This window comes from Aethalodelphis obliquidens, unplaced genomic scaffold (genome assembly GCF_003676395.1).
Source record: "Aethalodelphis obliquidens isolate GAN/ISIS:26980383/991018 unplaced genomic scaffold, ASM367639v1 scaffold8, whole genome shotgun sequence".
Classification (NCBI taxonomy): domain Eukaryota; kingdom Metazoa; phylum Chordata; class Mammalia; order Artiodactyla; family Delphinidae; genus Aethalodelphis; species Aethalodelphis obliquidens.
In genome coordinates, this window is record NW_020837952.1 from 4567386 (window position 1) to 4583315 (window position 15930).

Sequence of the window (15930 nt, forward strand, 5' to 3'; positions counted from 1 at the left end):
GCATGGTCTCTAGGCCTCCTACGTCAGCATTACTTGAGGATTCAGTAGCCCACCCCAGCCCACTGCTGCTTCTCCCCAGGCAACCCATATCGTGCAGTCTGGTCTGCACTTTAAGTTTGAGAACCTCTCCTTGCCCTCAGGTGGCAGGAGGAGGAATGCACAAGAGCCTTCCTGAGGCCCAGGCTCTACAGCCTGCTCTGGCCTTGGGGTAAAGCAAACTGACACGTGTGCTCTGAGGTAAGACTCTTTATTGTATACGTGGGGGGTAGCCCCCACTTCTGAGGTAGGGAAGCAAGGTTGCCACAGAAGGTAGTCCCCTCTCGGGTGTCACTCTAAGAATGAAGTATGGGTGACCACTCAGCAGTGGATTAGCCCCCTACCAAGCTGCTGACTGCGAGACCCCATGCCCCAATTCCCTCCACGCCAGAGAAGAGCCCTGCAGTGAGTGTCCCTCCCCACTTCAGAGAGGGGCGCCTTCTGCCTCTTGAAAGCGGGGGTTGACAGTAGTCGTGATGGCGCTCTTGTAGAGAGGATTGTTGTCCTGGGGAAAGAAGTCGGAAGTGATGAGGAAAAGTCCCAGGACTCCCGATTTTATCTAGTCCTAAGAGGCCAGCCTAGAACTTGGGCAGGAGGACCCCAGGAGCTGATGGGAATTAGCAGAGGAACCAGAGTAAGCCCACAGAGGGGGGTAGGCCAGCAGCGGGGCGGCTAAGTAGAACGAGTCAGGGTGGAGGGTGCGACGGTGAGGCAGAAAGCAAAGCCCACCTAACCAGGGGAAGCAAGGAAAACCCCACCCAGTGGGGTAGCGGGCAGCCTCACCTGCTTCCAGTGGAGCTGCTGCTGCTCCTTTTCAAAACGGCTGTATTCTCGGCGGTCGTAGATTTCCACTGAGAGCCGATAAGCCAGGACCAGTCCCAGTCCCACGACCACGATGCCCCCCACACAGCCCAGCACGATGATTTGGGTGTGGTCTGACCCCTCTATGGGAAAGAAACAAGAGAGGGCCTAGGAATTGATCACCAGTTACCCACAGCGTGTCCAGCCTCATCCAGCCTCCCCAGACCTGCCTGTCATTGAAAACAAAGGGAACCTCCACAGGGTCCAAGGTTATCCCAGTGCTCAGGGCCTTAGCCTTGTCCGTTTGGTCCAGCACCTGCACTTCTGCCTGGATTCATTAGCTCCGCTTCAACCCCCAGCCTGACTTCCCATTGTCTTTACCTCCGGAGTTCTGAGGCCCTACCCATTAAACTTCCAGGGCCCCATCTGGCATGTCCACAGCATCCCTGCCCACTTACTTTCTGGGGGTCTCACTCTCAGCATGACCCTGCCTCCGGCTTCATCCTCTGCCAGGAAGAAGAAGAGCTGGTTGTCGTGGGTCCTCTCTTTGCACCAGCCATCATCCAGGATAGGGGCCAAAGCCAGAGTCACGTTGGCATGGGCACACGCCAGGCTGCAATTCACGGCCAGAGGACCAGTCCCAAAGGCGCCACACTCCGCGCAGTCCCTGTCCAGCGGGTGCCAGTAAGTTACCAGCTGGACAGATGTCACCCAAACCACATGCAGAAAGAGCAGGTGGGTGGGAGGGGCTCAAGGAGCCCTGTGCCCCTGTTCCCAAGGCGCAAGGCCTGAGGGCTCACCTGTGTCTCTCGCATGGCGTCTTGCAGCCTGAGCACTGATCACATAGGGCACCGTAATAGCCATCCAAGCACTGGCAGCGGTTGCAGTTGCAGTATCCATGCCCGTTGCACAGCCCTCCCTCGGGACTGACACAGTTGTCTGTGTCCGCGCTGCATTCGCATGCTCTGCCCGTGCGATTGGCGTGACAGTGACACACTCCACATTGGCAGCGGCCAAAGCCTGAGGCAGAGCCACGCGCAGGGTGACAGTCATACTCCCCACAGGCATTGGACATCACGTGCCGCCACAGGCTGCCTAGAGCTGACCTGTTCCTGTGCATCCAGTTCCCTCTCAAGCGTGCCGGGTACCCTCCAACCCCTACACCAGCATCTTTGATTCCTCCCCTTAGTGCAGAGAAGTTCCCACAGCCTGAACACCCTTGGGGAAGCCACTCTGACCCCGTCCTTCTCCCCAAAGTCTCCAGGTACCTCCACAGAGGATTCCCTCATGTCGCTCACAGCTGGCATCATCACATTCGCACAGACGTCCAGAGCTCTGTCCACTGCAGGTGCAGCGTCCACACTGGCACCGTCCCCTCCCACTGCACAGGGGCCCTGTGCCATTGGGGGCTCGGCACCCAGATTCCAGATCCAAGGAGGACAGCTCAGCCTCAGAGCACTCACAGAGTCGACCCAGGTGGCCAGGGACACAGCTGGGAGGGGAAGGCAGGGGAGAGAAAGGGGAGTCATAGATTTTGACCATGCCTTGACCTGCCTTTCCCAGAATCCTCTAAACCCAAGATCTCAAGATAGTTGGAGAGCCGCCAGCGGCTGACAGGAGGCCAGAATATAATGGAGCACCAAGGAGTATAGAGGGGGTCGGGGGGGTGGTTCTGGTGGAGGGGAGGGTTTGGCATTTCTGAGAAGCTTCAGGAGGTGAAAATCAGGGTGGAGTCTTGGGATGTCTAAGAAAAAGATGTCTAGAGACGCCAGTGGGAGGAGGGAAGGCAAGGGAGGAGGAATACAGGGGAGCCATATAGGTGAAGGGAAGCAGGAGGCCCTCACCTGCACACCCCGCATTGTAGGTGCCCCTTGCCGTCACTGCAGTGAGGAGCCTGGAGCTGGGTGTCACTGCAGTTACAGTCACACAGTGTATGCAACTCCACAGTCAGCTCCTCTGAGAAGCCGCGGGCTCGGAACGTCAGCAGATGGGGCTCTGGGAGGCAGTGGGTAGCTTGGAGAGTAACCAAAAAATTCACCTGAGGACAGGGCAGGCGGAAATCAAACTAAGATCACGTGCACTCCTGTATGTGCACGGGCACACACCAAACACACTGGTCATCCAGAGCCCTACTTCCTAGTAAATGAAGGGATAGGGTCGTGCTAACACCCACCTCCTAGAAACACTCCTGAGCAGGCTGCTCGTTAAAGCGCCTCAGAAAGGATGGGTGGAAGGCCACCCCATGCTTTTTGCTTTGCTTCCTGGGCCTGTCCTCCATCTCTCCCTGCCTGCTCAATTTCCCACTCCCACCCCCACGCCCTTCCTTCTCACTGTCTGGTTGATTCGGACGTGGTTGCATTGGCCCCTGTCACCAGCCTCATCCTGTCTCTTCTCAGGACCCCCACACTGAGAATCGTAAGAGATGTGGACCCCAGGAGGGAGTAGAGAGCGTTCATGTTCAAGGGTCACAGTGGATGATAGGCTCTGTGGAAAGGGAGAGAGAGTAACCATGTGAAGGCAGGATTCCAACCCCACCTCATGCCCTCTCCAGCTGTTCCAAATCCTGCCAGAAGCCTGCCCTCAGCCCACCTGGGCACTCCTTCCATTCTGCCCAGTCAGGAGGAGTTTCTGCAGGAAGGACCCGTGATAACCTTGAGTGAGAACACAGAATCCAGAGGCTTCTAACGCAGCATTTCAGTGCAGCTGCAGCGAAGGCCTGCTGGGGGCCGGGCTGGCCAGCACTGTAAACATGCAGTGGCTGTGTTTTTCAAACCCCAGATCAGGACACACAACCGGTGTGCATACAAGGTCTAAAGGGCAGATTCTTTCAATTGAGTTTGTCCTGGGAAATTTGATATTGTCTCAGATTTTCTTGCCATGGGTTTGGAACATGGTCCGTCTTATCAAGAAGGCTACAGTCTAGTTGCAGAGATAAGACCTAAACCCAAGAAACCAATTTTTATGGTTCCTTCTACCTGTAAAATTCTATGGTTCCTGTGAAGAGTATCTCCGAATTATTTATAAGCTTAGTGAAGGCAGTCTCCAGATGTCACATTCTTTATGTACAGACTGACTGGGGGACAAGTGCCAGCCGTTCCATCTGTTATCTCTGTGACCTTGGGCAAGTCACTTAGCCTCCCTGTGTCTGTATCCCCATCGATAAAATTGGAACACTAGTTTCCAAGCAGGGGTTTTAGTGGGATAAATAAGACAGCAAACAGTGTGTGTACTCGGGACAGTGCTTGGCATGAAATAAAAGCTCAATCAATGTTAATTCCCTTCCTTGCCCAGAGCAGGGCTCCATGCTCTGCACAAATCAGGCACTTAAGGTTTATGAATGCAAGACTGACTGAGTGAATGAGCTATTAATGACAGCCACATGCAGACTGTAGGTAGGAGCTGTGGAGTGTTACACAAAAAGTGACCATCCCCTTTTAGTTCCGCCACCCCACCTAAGGGTCCCTTTCCATCTTTCCCCAGTGCCCACCCTCCCCCTCCCCCTGCCCCCACGCTGGCCCCTCACATTATAAGCATCCATGATGAGCTGTACCACATTGCTGGAGTCCTCACTCAGCTCCCCCACTGCGGACTTGGGAATCAGCTTACTCAGCTCCTGCAGCGTGAGGAGTTGAGGGAAATGGTGGGTCACAGCTCTAGGGAAATAAGCTTCTGGGGGTCTGGAAGGAGAATGGGCCTGTGAGGGAAGTGAGACAGGCTGGGAGTGGGAGGGTTTGGCATTCAGACAACTCTCACCTGGTAGACAGGCAGTGTGGCACTGGTGACAGCAAAGATGGGCTGGATGTTTGCCGCAGAGAGGGCCTGGGCTACCTGACCCACGGAGGGGTAGTCCTGGAGCAGGGAGTCAGGACAAGGTGAGCACCCCAAGTCCCCCTCACAACACGCAAGGTACCCTCAACCCAGGAAATCCAGGGTTCCACCAGCTAGAAGAGCCCTGGAGGCTTGGCAAGGAGGAGGGAAGGGCCAGGGAGTGGAGTGACTTGGGTTTGTCTGAGCAGTGGGGGGACGTGGAGAGGAGGAACTTCTGGGGAAGATGGCAGGGTGGTCATCACCCGTAAGGACAGTGAGGCTGGAGGGTGGGTTCCTGGGAGGAGAGGAGGTGTGGCTCTGCTGGAGCGGGGCAGGTGAGGGTGGCAACTCACAAACTCTGGGCTGCGACTGTAGAGGCCATTGCTGTCCAAGTGGCAGTGCCCGTCGCTGGGCATGAAAATGCCACCTAACTTGCCATCCCCAGCTGTGTGGAATGTGTCATCTGAAGTGAACACCAGTAGCCGGGACACATTTCTCCAGCCAATCTGCTCCTGGAGTGGGGTTGGGGGGTAGGCTGTGCACTTGGGCATGGATGGCCCTTGAGCCACCCCCGCCTGCTCTAGGAGCAAGGATTTGGCCAGCCTTGTTCTGGTCAGTTTGTCCAGCCCCCTGTCTCCAGCTCCCTGCTTCTCCCCAGCCCTTCAAACAGGGTTGCTGCTAGTGGAGGCCGTCTTGTGAATTAGAAAAACACGCCTCGGGACTTCCCTGGCGCTCCAGTGGTTAAGACTTTGCCTTCCAGTGCAGGGGGGTGCAGGTTCCATCCCTGGTTGGGGAGCTAAGATCCCACATGCCTCGTGGCCAAAAAAACCAAAACATAAAGCAGAAGCAATATTGTAACAAATTCAAAAAAGACTTTAAAAACAGTCCACATCAAAAAAAAAAAAAAGGAAAACATGCCTCTTCCTCAAGACATTTTACTCCAATCCACCAGCAAATTGTCAAAATAGATATGCAAACTACAGAGACTATAATACAAAGACCACCCCCTAGAATTGTGAACTGCATAACCATTGGTGGCCATCTTGGCCCCAAGCAGCCCTTCAGACTCAGGGCCCTTCCCCGCCCCCTCACCTGGCAGAGGGCAGCCTGCAGAATGGCATCAAAGCCACCTTCAGGCGAGTCCAGGTTGCCGGACACGCTCTGGCGTCCCACCTCCCGTTCGAAGGCCTTAGCATCCCGGGTGAGGGATAGCACATGGTGAAAGCTAAAGGGCGGCTGGCAGCGCTCCAGTCGGGTGGGGCAGGGGTGGCGAAGCTTGGAGGGCACTGTGCTCACGAAGGGCAGCACCATTTTGTCCACGAAGGAACCAAAGCCTGGGAGGAGGAGTCATGAAGACAGTGGCAGAAGTCACTGGACAGCAACAGGATGCAGGACGGGGGGGGGGCGGGGGGGGCACTGCTGAGGACTCAGGAGGGGAGTCCCTGGGAAGTGGGGGGCGGGGGGGACAGTCATAGCGGAGGTGATGGGAGAGAGGTGATGCTCCTAGAGGGCCGGGACCCAGGACCCAGCAGGGGCAAAGGGGTGAGAGCACATGTTCAGGGAAGTGGAGGATAGAGATGAGGGCACAGCAGTGGGCAGGCAGGGGGTTGGTTAAAGCTGGGGAAGAATGGACGGGTGTGCGGTGTAGCAGCAGCATAAGATGAAGGAGGGGATCTAGAACAGGAGAGGGATGAGTGCAGAATGCAGAATGTACAGCAGGGATAATGGCATTTAGACCTTGTCCAGGAGACACGGGCCTGAGAAGTGGCACCAGGGCAGTGTCCAGGTGGGTGCGTCTAGGGCACTGTCTGACCCTGGGAGCTGTCTGAACACAGTCTCTCCAAACTGAAGGCCTCAGTTACCCTTCCAGTAAAATGAGGGGTCCTATTGGACAGTCTCTCAAACCCCCTCTAGCTCTGACCTAGAAGATAGATGTCTTTGGGGAGAGATGTCAGGAACCCGTGGCCTGGCCAGGTCCATTAAAAACCGGGAGAGGGCACAGTGAATATTCTGCCCCTTCATTTCTATGCCCCACATAACCGGCTGGCAAAAAAAACTCAGGGCAGCTACTCACCTGAGTCTCCCTGCTCTTCCCTTGAGAGCATACTTTCACTTAAGTAAACCCTTGCCTTACTTTCTTGAAAAAAACAAAAAAACGGGAGAGAGCAGGTGGGGCCCTTGTGTGCCCTAGACATTGGCAGAAGCTAGGGTGGCGGTTGGTTAGAGGCAGAGGGCCGGCAGGTGCGGGGCAGGGCTCCGCTGGACTCACCAATGCGCACGGAGTGGGTGACTTCCTGCAACCTCACCAGCAGCGCGTGCCCAAGCTGGCGCACGCGCTCCAGGTCGTCCTTCATGGAGTAGCTCAGGTCCATAAGGTAGTACAGGTCCACAGGGTATCCCTCGGCTCGAAGGAAGCGGACCCGGAGCTGCTGGGGCTCTCCTGGGGGTGGAGGTAGTGGGGAGGTCGGTGGGGCGCGGTGGAATCCCAGCCCAGCCCCGGGCCCGGCGGCCCACCACCCCCTAACTCACCTGGCCGCAGCGTGACCCGGACCCGCTGTGGTGCCAGCTGGGTGGCCCCCTCGCCGCGGGTGCCCTGGCTGAGCGGCTCGTCCTGCAGCACCTCCTGCCGGCCGCGGGGCTCCTCCAGCTCTTCCGGGGGGCAGCCCCGGGCCAGCAGCTCCTCTCGAAGGGCACAGCGCCGCACCTCCGCCTCCCCGGACGCCGTGAAGTTCTGCGCCGCAAGGGGAAGCGCGTCGGGACCCTAGTCCCCTGGACCCCTCAGCCCTGCTCCCAGAACCACCCTGGCATCCCGGCCACTTCCAAGCCCTCCCCTGTCAGGCAACTCTCTGGGCCCCGCCCCGATTCCCTCCCCTCCCTTCCACAGCTACCCTTTTTTTTGTTTGTTTGTTTTTTGCGGTACGCGGGCCTCTCACTGTTGTGGCCTCTCCCGTTGCGGAGCAACAGGCTCCGGACGCACAGGCTCAGCGTCCATGGCTCACGGGCCTAGCCGCTCCGCGGCATGTGGGATCTTCCCGGACCGAGGCACGAACCCATGTCCCCTGCATCGGCAGGCGGACTCTCAACCACTGCGCCACCAGGGAAGCCCCCACAGCTACCCTTGAACGCCGTCCTTTCTTCCTTGTCAGACCCCACTTCCTACAGCACCGCTCCTTTTCCTACCCTTTATCTGGATGCCCCCTTTCCCCAGACACCCTACCTCTCCACTCCCCCAGTGCCACAGACTTCCTGTTGAGATCTCAGGGACCTCACTGCCATTAAAAAAGGAGGAGCCTGACCTCCTAGTCCAACCTCCCCTGAATGCTCAGGCCAAAATGGGAAGGGGGTCAGACTAAGACCCACAGTCCCTGGGAAGGGGAAGGATAGGGACAGGAGAGAACCCCCCGCTCCCCCTCAATGTGTCTGGTACCCCTGGCACTGGCTGGGAAGCCACAGGGGAAGGAAATGGTTAGAGTGGCTTCTCAGCTGAGCCGGGTGCCAGCCTCTGGTCGGGGGATTGGAGGAGACAGACATATACCCAGCTGTCCCAAGAGTCCCTGCCTGGCACCTCTGGCCTCTGCCTCCCACTGACTCTGAGTCTTCCCCTTCCCGGCCTCCCAGATTCACTATGTGCCTTTCCCCTGGACCCACTCAGTTTTGTAGCTCGGCCTCCTAGTGACTGTGCCCTCATTTCTTATCTCATCTAACTCTCCATCTTCCTGTGAGAGAGACAGTTCTTCCCCACCCTCCAGTTCAGGCGCCCCTCGTGCTCTGCTACACCATGAGCCCTGTCTCTTTAAGACATAAACAAAAGAACAGCCTGGGGCTTCCTTGGTGGCACAGTGGTTGACAGTCCGCCTGGCCTGCCGATGCAGGGGACACGGGTTTGTGCCCCGGTCCGGGAAGATCCCACATGCCGCGGAGCGACTGGGCCCATGAGCCATGGCCGCTGAGCCTGCGCGTCCGGAGCCTGTGCGAGAGGCCACAACAGTGAGAGGCCCGCGTACCGAAAAAAAAAAAAAGAACAGCCTGGGACTTCCCTGGTGGTCAAGACTCCCTGCTTCCAATGGAGGGGGGTGGCACTGGTTTGATCCCTGGTCGGGGAGCTAAGATCCCACATGCATTGCATGGCCAAAAATAAATTAATTAATTAAAGTTTCCCAAAAAATTTAAAAAAAAAAAAAAAAACAGTCTTGTTTGACCAGCCAGGGAGACACCCTCTCCCCAGCATCCTTCTTGTCACTTAGGTAGCTCAAGCCTTTCCCCCAAAGCCCACAGGCTTCCAGCTCCTTCCTTTCTACCCTCCCAGTCACAGGCTGCTACATACCTAGGAACATGCCCCCCCCCCCCAACACAGATCCAGAGACCCAGTCACATACTTTCTGCAGTGGACTGACCCCCAACATGATGATATTTGGAGATGGGGCCTTTGAGAAGGAATTAGGGTTAGATGAGGTCATGAGGGTAGAACCCTCATGATGGGATTAGATCCCTATAAGAAGAGACACCAGAGAGCTTGTCCGCAGCCCATCTGCAAGCCAGAAAGAGAGTTATCACCAGGAACTGAATCAGCTACCACCTTGATCTTGGATTTCACATCCTCCAAAACTGTGAGAAATAAATTTCTGTTGCTTAAGCCCCCTAGTCCGTGGTATTTTGCTATGACAGCCCAAGCTGACAAATACACGTTCTCACATGTACACCCACAAAAGATCCCTCTCCCTAGACACAAGCGTGAGTTCCAGCAGGAACATTTGCTTCCTCCAAATTTATGGTCACAAGTCTTCTCCACATATACACAAATACATAGATACAGACATAAACATACATGCGCAGGAACCTCGAGTGCATGTGTATGCACACACACACACACACACGATCACAGACAGGAGTCCTATGTGCACAAACTCAGTCACACACAGAACTACAGAGTGCACCCAGAAAGTCACACACGTACCCACACAATCACACTCGTGTATCCAGGCTGTACACACACATACACTCGGTTCAAAGGCCACAGGCCCATCTTTACCAGTTGCTTGCACCATGCACAGCTCGGGTGTGAGAGGATGCACTTTTGACAGGAGGGAGCTGGCTGGCAGGACCCTGGTAGGGACAGCCCAGGATCCCCCCATTCGGTGGTCTCCTGTGGGGATGAGATCTTGACGTCCAGTTCACTTTCACCTCTGCTCAGGGCCAGCAGGAAAACAAGGACCATTGACAAAGCCACCATGGTCTGTAATAGGATATAAAGGGGGACATGTGGGTCCTCAGCGAGGGCCCCCAAGCTCTCAGCCCTCTAAACTTAGCCTGTGGTCGTCCCTCTCAAAACTCTACCCCAACTCTTTATCTGTCCCCATAGTTTCACTTCCCCCTGTGGATTCAGCAGTTTCTTCAAAATGGCAGGAAGGGGCAGATCCCAGGCTAGGGTAGGAGCCTTGGAAAAGACCCAACGCTCCTGCATGCAGACTTCATGAGGCCAGAGTGGGCAAAATAGCCTAACTAAGAGTCTGGAGAGTGGACCTGGAGGCACTAAGGTCTGCACGCAGGTCTGTTCACCAAGATTCCAAGCCATAGTGGAAAGAGAACCAAACAGGAAACAGACCAAGTCTGGTCCTGCCTCAGTCACTCACTGGCTGGTGTCAAGTCAGATTTTCTCTCTGAGCCTTAGTTTCCACAACCGTAAAGTAAGGGAGTTGAAAAAATAATCTGACAGCCCTTCTAGCTTTCATAACCTTGGATTCTAAAGGAAGAGGGTCAGGGGCTCTAAATAAGGGGGGAAAGTCAGGGATTAGGAATGAGAGGAAATGAAGCTGGAGCAGATGAGGGAGTACGTGCAAGAGGCAGGAAAAGTCAGCTGTAATTAACTGACACGGTAGCAAGAGGAATAAAGATTAGACCATAAGAAGGACTGTCTAAAGGTCTGGGATAATGGAGGAAGGAAGGCCAGGTTTGATAAAAATTTCTCTTTCCTGTACATGGCACAAAGGGGATCTAGGTTAAAAATTTGAATAGGCAATTTATTACCATGCTTCAAAAATCAAAAAGTTAAATCCCAATGGCCGTTTTTATAGAGATGGAAAATCCTAAAATTCACATGGAATTGCATGAATAGCCAAAACAATCTTGAAAAAGAACAAAGTCGGAGGACTCACACTTCTCACTTTGAAAACTTACTACAAAGCCCCAATAATCAAGACAGTGTGGTGTTGGCATAAGGATAGGCAAATAGATCAATGGAATAGAACTGAGAGTTCAGAAATAAATCCATCCCTTATGGTCAGTTGATTTTCAACAAAGATGCCGAACCATTCAATACAGAAAGAATAGTCTTCAACAAATGGTACTGGGATGACCGGATATCCACATGTAAGAGAATGAAGTTGGACTCCTACCTCACAACATATACAAAAATTAACTGAAAATGGACCAAAGACCTAAGTATAAGTTCTTAAAACTATGAAACTCTTAGAAGAAAATATAGGGATAAATCATCATGATTTTGGACTTGACAATGGATTCTTAGCTATGACATCAAAAGCACAAGCAATGAAGGAAAAAATAGATAAATTGGACTTCATCAAAATTTAAAACTTTTATGCGTTAAAGGACGCTATCAAGAGAGTGATAAGACAGGCCACAGGATGGGAGAAAATATTTTCAAATCACATATCTGTTAAGTGTTCAGAATATATTAAAGAACTCTAACAACAACAAAGAGAAAAACAACCCAGTTTTAAAATGTGCAAAGGACTTCGATGTTTCTTTAAAGAAGATAGACAAGTGACTAACCACAGATAAAAAGATGCTCAAAACGATTAGTCATCAGGGGAATGCAAATCAAAACCACGAGATACCACTTCACACCCACTAGAATGGCTGTAATAAAAAAAAAATAGAAAATAAGTGTTGAGGACGTGGAGAAAATGGAGCCTTCATACGTTATTGGTGGGAATGTAAAACGGTACAACTGTGGAAGACAGTTTGTTGACTCTTCAAGAAGTTAAAACACAGAATCACCCTAGCACTTGACAATTCCACCCCTAAGGATATCCCTAAAAGAATTGAAGACGGGTGTTTAAACAAACACAAACTTGTGCAATACTGTTCATCGCAGTACCATTCACAGTAGCTAAAAGGTAGAAACAACCCAAATGCCCATCACCTGATCAATGGATGAATAAAATGTGGTATATCCATACAATGAAATATTATTTGGCCATAAAAAGGAATGAAGGACTGATACATGCTACAGCGTTGATGAACCTTGAAAACATTACGTTAAATGAACAAAGGCAGTCATGAACAACCACATATTGTACAACTCCATTGATATGAAATAGCCCGCCTAGACAACTCCATAGAGACAGAAAGTAGCCTAGTGGTTGCCAGGGGTTGGGGAGGAGGGGCGGATGGGGAGTGACTGCTTAATGGGCAGTTTCCTTTTGGAGTGAAGAAAAAGTTCTGGAACTAGATAGCGGTTACGGTTGCACAACACTGTGAATGTACTTAATGCCCCTGAATTGTAACCTAAAATGGTTAAAATTATAAATTTGATGTGTATTTTCCCACAATTTAAAAAACCAAAAAGTTAAGATGATAGAAATCTCCCACTCCTATCCCCCATCCACTCCAGTTTCCACACTTAACTTCAAATAAATAACCATCATTTATTATTATCTTTTGTTGCCTATAATCTTTCTAGAGACTTTTAGTGTATATACAGACTAACATGAACACATATATACTCTTCAAATGATAGAATCAAACAATAGAATTCAACAAATGCTAGAATACTTTACACCCAGTTTTGCATCTTACTTGGTTGGACTAGTTTTCTTGGAGTTCCTGCAACCCAAGAAAATAAAGAACTCCCTTGTTCATTTTTACAGCTATATAGATTTCCATCGCATGGATATGTCATGTTGTATTTAGTCTCTTGTAATGGGAATTTATGTTGTTTCTAATTGTTCACTATTATAAACAACGCTGCAGTGAAAATTCATGGATTTATCATTTCACGTGTGCATGTTGTAGGATAAACCCCTGGAAGAGGATTTGTAGGGTTAATAAATAGGTATCATTTGTAATGCTGGTGAGTAGTGCCAACATAACTGACATGAGCTCCTGAAGGGCTGTGCCCGTTCACGTCCCCATCGACCGTGCATTTGAAAGGCCAGCTAACTCCTTGTCGGGAAGCATCTGCATCCTTCTCAGCCTGGGCCCAGACTTGGTACCAGATGATCTGCACGGGCTGTGGCGAAGGGGTGTGGTGCCAAGTTGCTGACCTCCCCCGTCTTGCTCCCCACCACCTGTGACCTCAGGCGTAGTAGATATATATTTAACAGAGCCTCCACCCTCCTGTGAGAGGCTAGCCCAGGGCTCAGCCTCAGCGTAACCTCAGCCTTGTTGGCTCTGCACGCCTGTGGTCGGCGAGGCTGGGGATGCTGCAGCCCAGTTTTGACTCATCTCTCACAGGTGGGGCTCCGGGCCACACTGTCCCCCAGGATAAGAAAGTCCCAGAGAGTTCAAAGGAGTCACTCATCTCCCCTAAAGGGGGCCCTTGGACTCCCCCCCCAACCCCCTTCTCCCCTCCCCAGGATACGTGACCTGCCACCTGCTTCTCTTAATCTGTCTCTCCCTTTCTCTGTCTCCCCTTCCTAGTCAGAGATCTGATTCCATCTTGCAGCTACTTTTCTCTTCTCCACTTCTTCACAGTTCTTTGTTTTACTTCCTTTCCCACTCTGATCCTAACCGTAGAATGGCAGAATCTTCTATTTCAACCCCCTCTTTTTACAGATGGAAACCTGAATCCCAGAGTGGTGAGTGACTTGCCCAAGGTCCCCCAGCGAACTACAGCAGAGCAGGGACTGACACAGGCCAGGCCTCCCGCTTTGTTTGCTGCTTTCCTCCCCTCCAACCCGGGCACCATCTTCATGGAAAGTTGTGCCTTCTCCCCACCAGCCCCAATGGGCTCTATCTGATCCCCTTTCTCTTTCCTTCTGGCCTTCCTGTATCTTCGCTTCTCTCCCTCTGGGGTTATCCATTCTCCTGGACTTAATTCTGACTCCAATACATACCCCACTGCCCCCTGAGCAGCTGAGAAAGAGAGCATCTCCCCAACCCATCCAGATCTCCCAAGTCAGGAGGAACCCTCTGCTGCCCACTCAGTGTCACAAGGAGGGGACAGAACTGAGCCGCTGAGCCACAGTCTTCCAGGAGTGTGGGATCTGTGGCCAAGGTACCAACCGGGAGGAGGCCCGAGCCGAGCACAAGGCATCAGGCAGCAGGGATGGCAGCTGGGGAGTAATATTGGGAGAAACTTACCTCGTCATAATCCGTAACACATAGCCGGCAAGCAAATGATAGCACTCATGCATCCCCTACCTCCTTTTTCTCTCTCCAGTCCCACTCTTGGGAAACCAACACAAGAGGGATGGGTGGGGGGAGGGAGGGCTTGTGAGACTGGAGGAGGAAACAGGAACAGGAGATCTTGGGAATGCAGAGAGGTCTTCAGAGCCTTTCTCAAGACTCAGCTGAACCCTGGGTGTCTTCAGGTCAGAGCCCTCTTCCCAGGAGGTTAGGACCAGGTGGGGCCTGGGCGGGTAGGAGAGGAGGCAGGAGAGCTGCTGCCCTCGTACTCACAGGTGCGTGCGGAGCAGCCCTTCCTCCCTCCGGTGGTAGCAGCAGCCTTTGTGTACTGATCTGGGAGGCTGCAGAGGAGGAAGTGACACGCCCCAGGGTGGGGGAGACTTGGGGCTGGTGGGGGTGACTGACCTAGGAGAAGGTGGAGCAGATAAGGGTGAAATTGGGCCAAGGGAGTTGATGATACAGGGATCTGGACGAAGGAAGCAAGGAAGCTCATCTGTTGAGCACCCATTAGGTACTGGATGTATCATAACGTTACAATTCATTCTCACAGCAGCAACCTCATGACATAGGTGTTAACCTCCCTCCAGCCCCCTAATTTTACAGATATAGAGGCTTAGAAGTACAAAGTATTTTGCCCGAGGTCACATAGTTAGCAACTAGATGGTCTGGATTTAAATCCAGGTCTGCCTGCCTCCCAGATTGATGTTCTATTTTCTCATATAGGAACATGACAGGAAGGAAGAAATATGGAGGCAATAAGTACTGTCGGAGGGGGAAATTAGTGACTATTGTTCATTCTGAAAACCTGGTGCCCACTGTCTTACAGTGTGTGCTTAACTACACGGGCTCTGGAGCCAAACTGCCCAAGTTCAAATCCTAGCTCTGTCACTTACTGGTAGTGGGACCCCAGGTAAATTACTTACCCTTCCTGTGGCTGTTTTCTCATCTGTCAAGTGGAACTCATAGCATTATTGTGAGAATTAAGTGAGATTATTCGTATCAGTTGCTTAGAGGAGAACATGGCACTTACTAAGGGCTCAATAAGAGAGAGAATCGGTGGATGAGAAGTAATGGGGGTGGGAGGCTTTGAAAAGTTCAAGGACCAGGCAGCTGGGAAGTCGGAGAGACAAGCACAGGGCCAGGCTCGGAGAATGAAGTTGGGGGGCCAAGGAGCCAAGTGGTGCCGGGGCCCGGGACGTGGGTGGAGGAGGCGAACTGCGCAAAGCTGAGCACGGGCATGGCAGCTGGAGCCAGGCAAGGACGAGGCTGCAGGGAAAAGAGGCTGAGGCCCACACTTGACCACAGGGAGTTTTGAGAAGGAACTGGATGTGACGTCTGTTCACAGGTCTGTCTCCTCCACCGGCAAGGGACTGACTGAGGCCGCAGGGTCCATCTCCTAGCAGGTGTTCGGTGAACATCAGATGGGTCGTAGGAGGAGCAACTAGGGAGAAGGGCGTCCTCCTCTGGGTGGGCTCCAGCCACTGGCTCAGACCTCTTGCCCTTCCCCCACAACCAGGGTTGCCATGGCAATGACCCCTCCTTCCCCACAGGCCCTGTGGTTTCCTCTAGAGTTTCTTTCACTTTCTTCTTCTGCTTTCCCCCCTCTCCTCTCCTCCACCACTCCCACATCCTCAACCTCTCTCCCCCACATGCACCGGTCGGGTCATCGGTGAAGACAGCCAGGCGCAGGTAGGCAAGGCACTGTCCCAGGGAAGAAGGTGGGTGAGGGTGGGTGTTAACGGGGAGTCACAGGGGGCAGGGGAAGAGTCCAGGGGCGCAGTGGCAGAGGCCAAAGTCAATGGGGCTGAGGTTGGGGTGTTGCAGAGGTTAAGGCATGCAGGGGCAGGGAGAGGTATTAGGACAGAAGGTAACAGTGGGGTCGTGGAGGGCAAGCAGGGTCACAGGGAGAAGGGTGGG

General features: G+C 52.9%; 1 protein-coding gene across 3 annotated transcripts; it reads right to left on the bottom strand.

Annotated features, from left to right (window-relative positions):
* Nucleotides 1–231: 231 nt before the first annotated feature.
* On the bottom strand, nt 232–15461 carry ITGB7 (integrin subunit beta 7). 3 transcript variants are annotated; one of them, XM_027106407.1, is made up of 15 exons: nt 14287–15461; nt 9674–9877; nt 7174–7375; nt 6914–7084; nt 5737–5978; nt 4998–5156; nt 4591–4686; nt 4361–4450; nt 3169–3321; nt 2682–2875; nt 2106–2329; nt 1638–1857; nt 1296–1504; nt 820–980; nt 232–541 (listed from the first exon to the last, which is right to left on the bottom strand). In XM_027106407.1, the coding sequence occupies exons 2-15, from the start codon at nt 9872–9874 to the stop codon at nt 461–463; spliced, it is 2403 nt and encodes an 800-aa protein (XP_026962208.1). In that variant the 5' UTR covers nt 9875–9877; nt 14287–15461; the 3' UTR covers nt 232–460. The 3 variants fall into 3 exon arrangements, with proteins under 3 accessions (XP_026962208.1, XP_026962207.1, XP_026962209.1); XM_027106406.1 differs by lacking the exon at nt 14287–15461 and adding an exon at nt 13969–14269; XM_027106408.1 differs by lacking the exon at nt 14287–15461 and adding an exon at nt 11434–11476.
* Between the last annotated feature and the right edge of the window lie 469 nt (nt 15462–15930).

Coding starts and splice junctions, on each gene's coding strand:
- ITGB7 (XM_027106407.1), bottom strand. CDS start 9,874: ATGGTGGCTTTGTCAATGGTCCTTGTTTTCCTGCTGGCCCTGAGCAGA. Junction 7,376..9,673: donor GTGCATGGTGCAAGCAACTG/GTAAAGATGGGC, acceptor CTTGCGGCGCAG/AACTTCACGGCGTCCGGGGA. Junction 2,876..3,168: donor ACGTCCGAATCAACCAGACA/GTGAGAAGGAAG, acceptor CCCTGTCCTCAG/GTGAATTTTTTGGTTACTCT.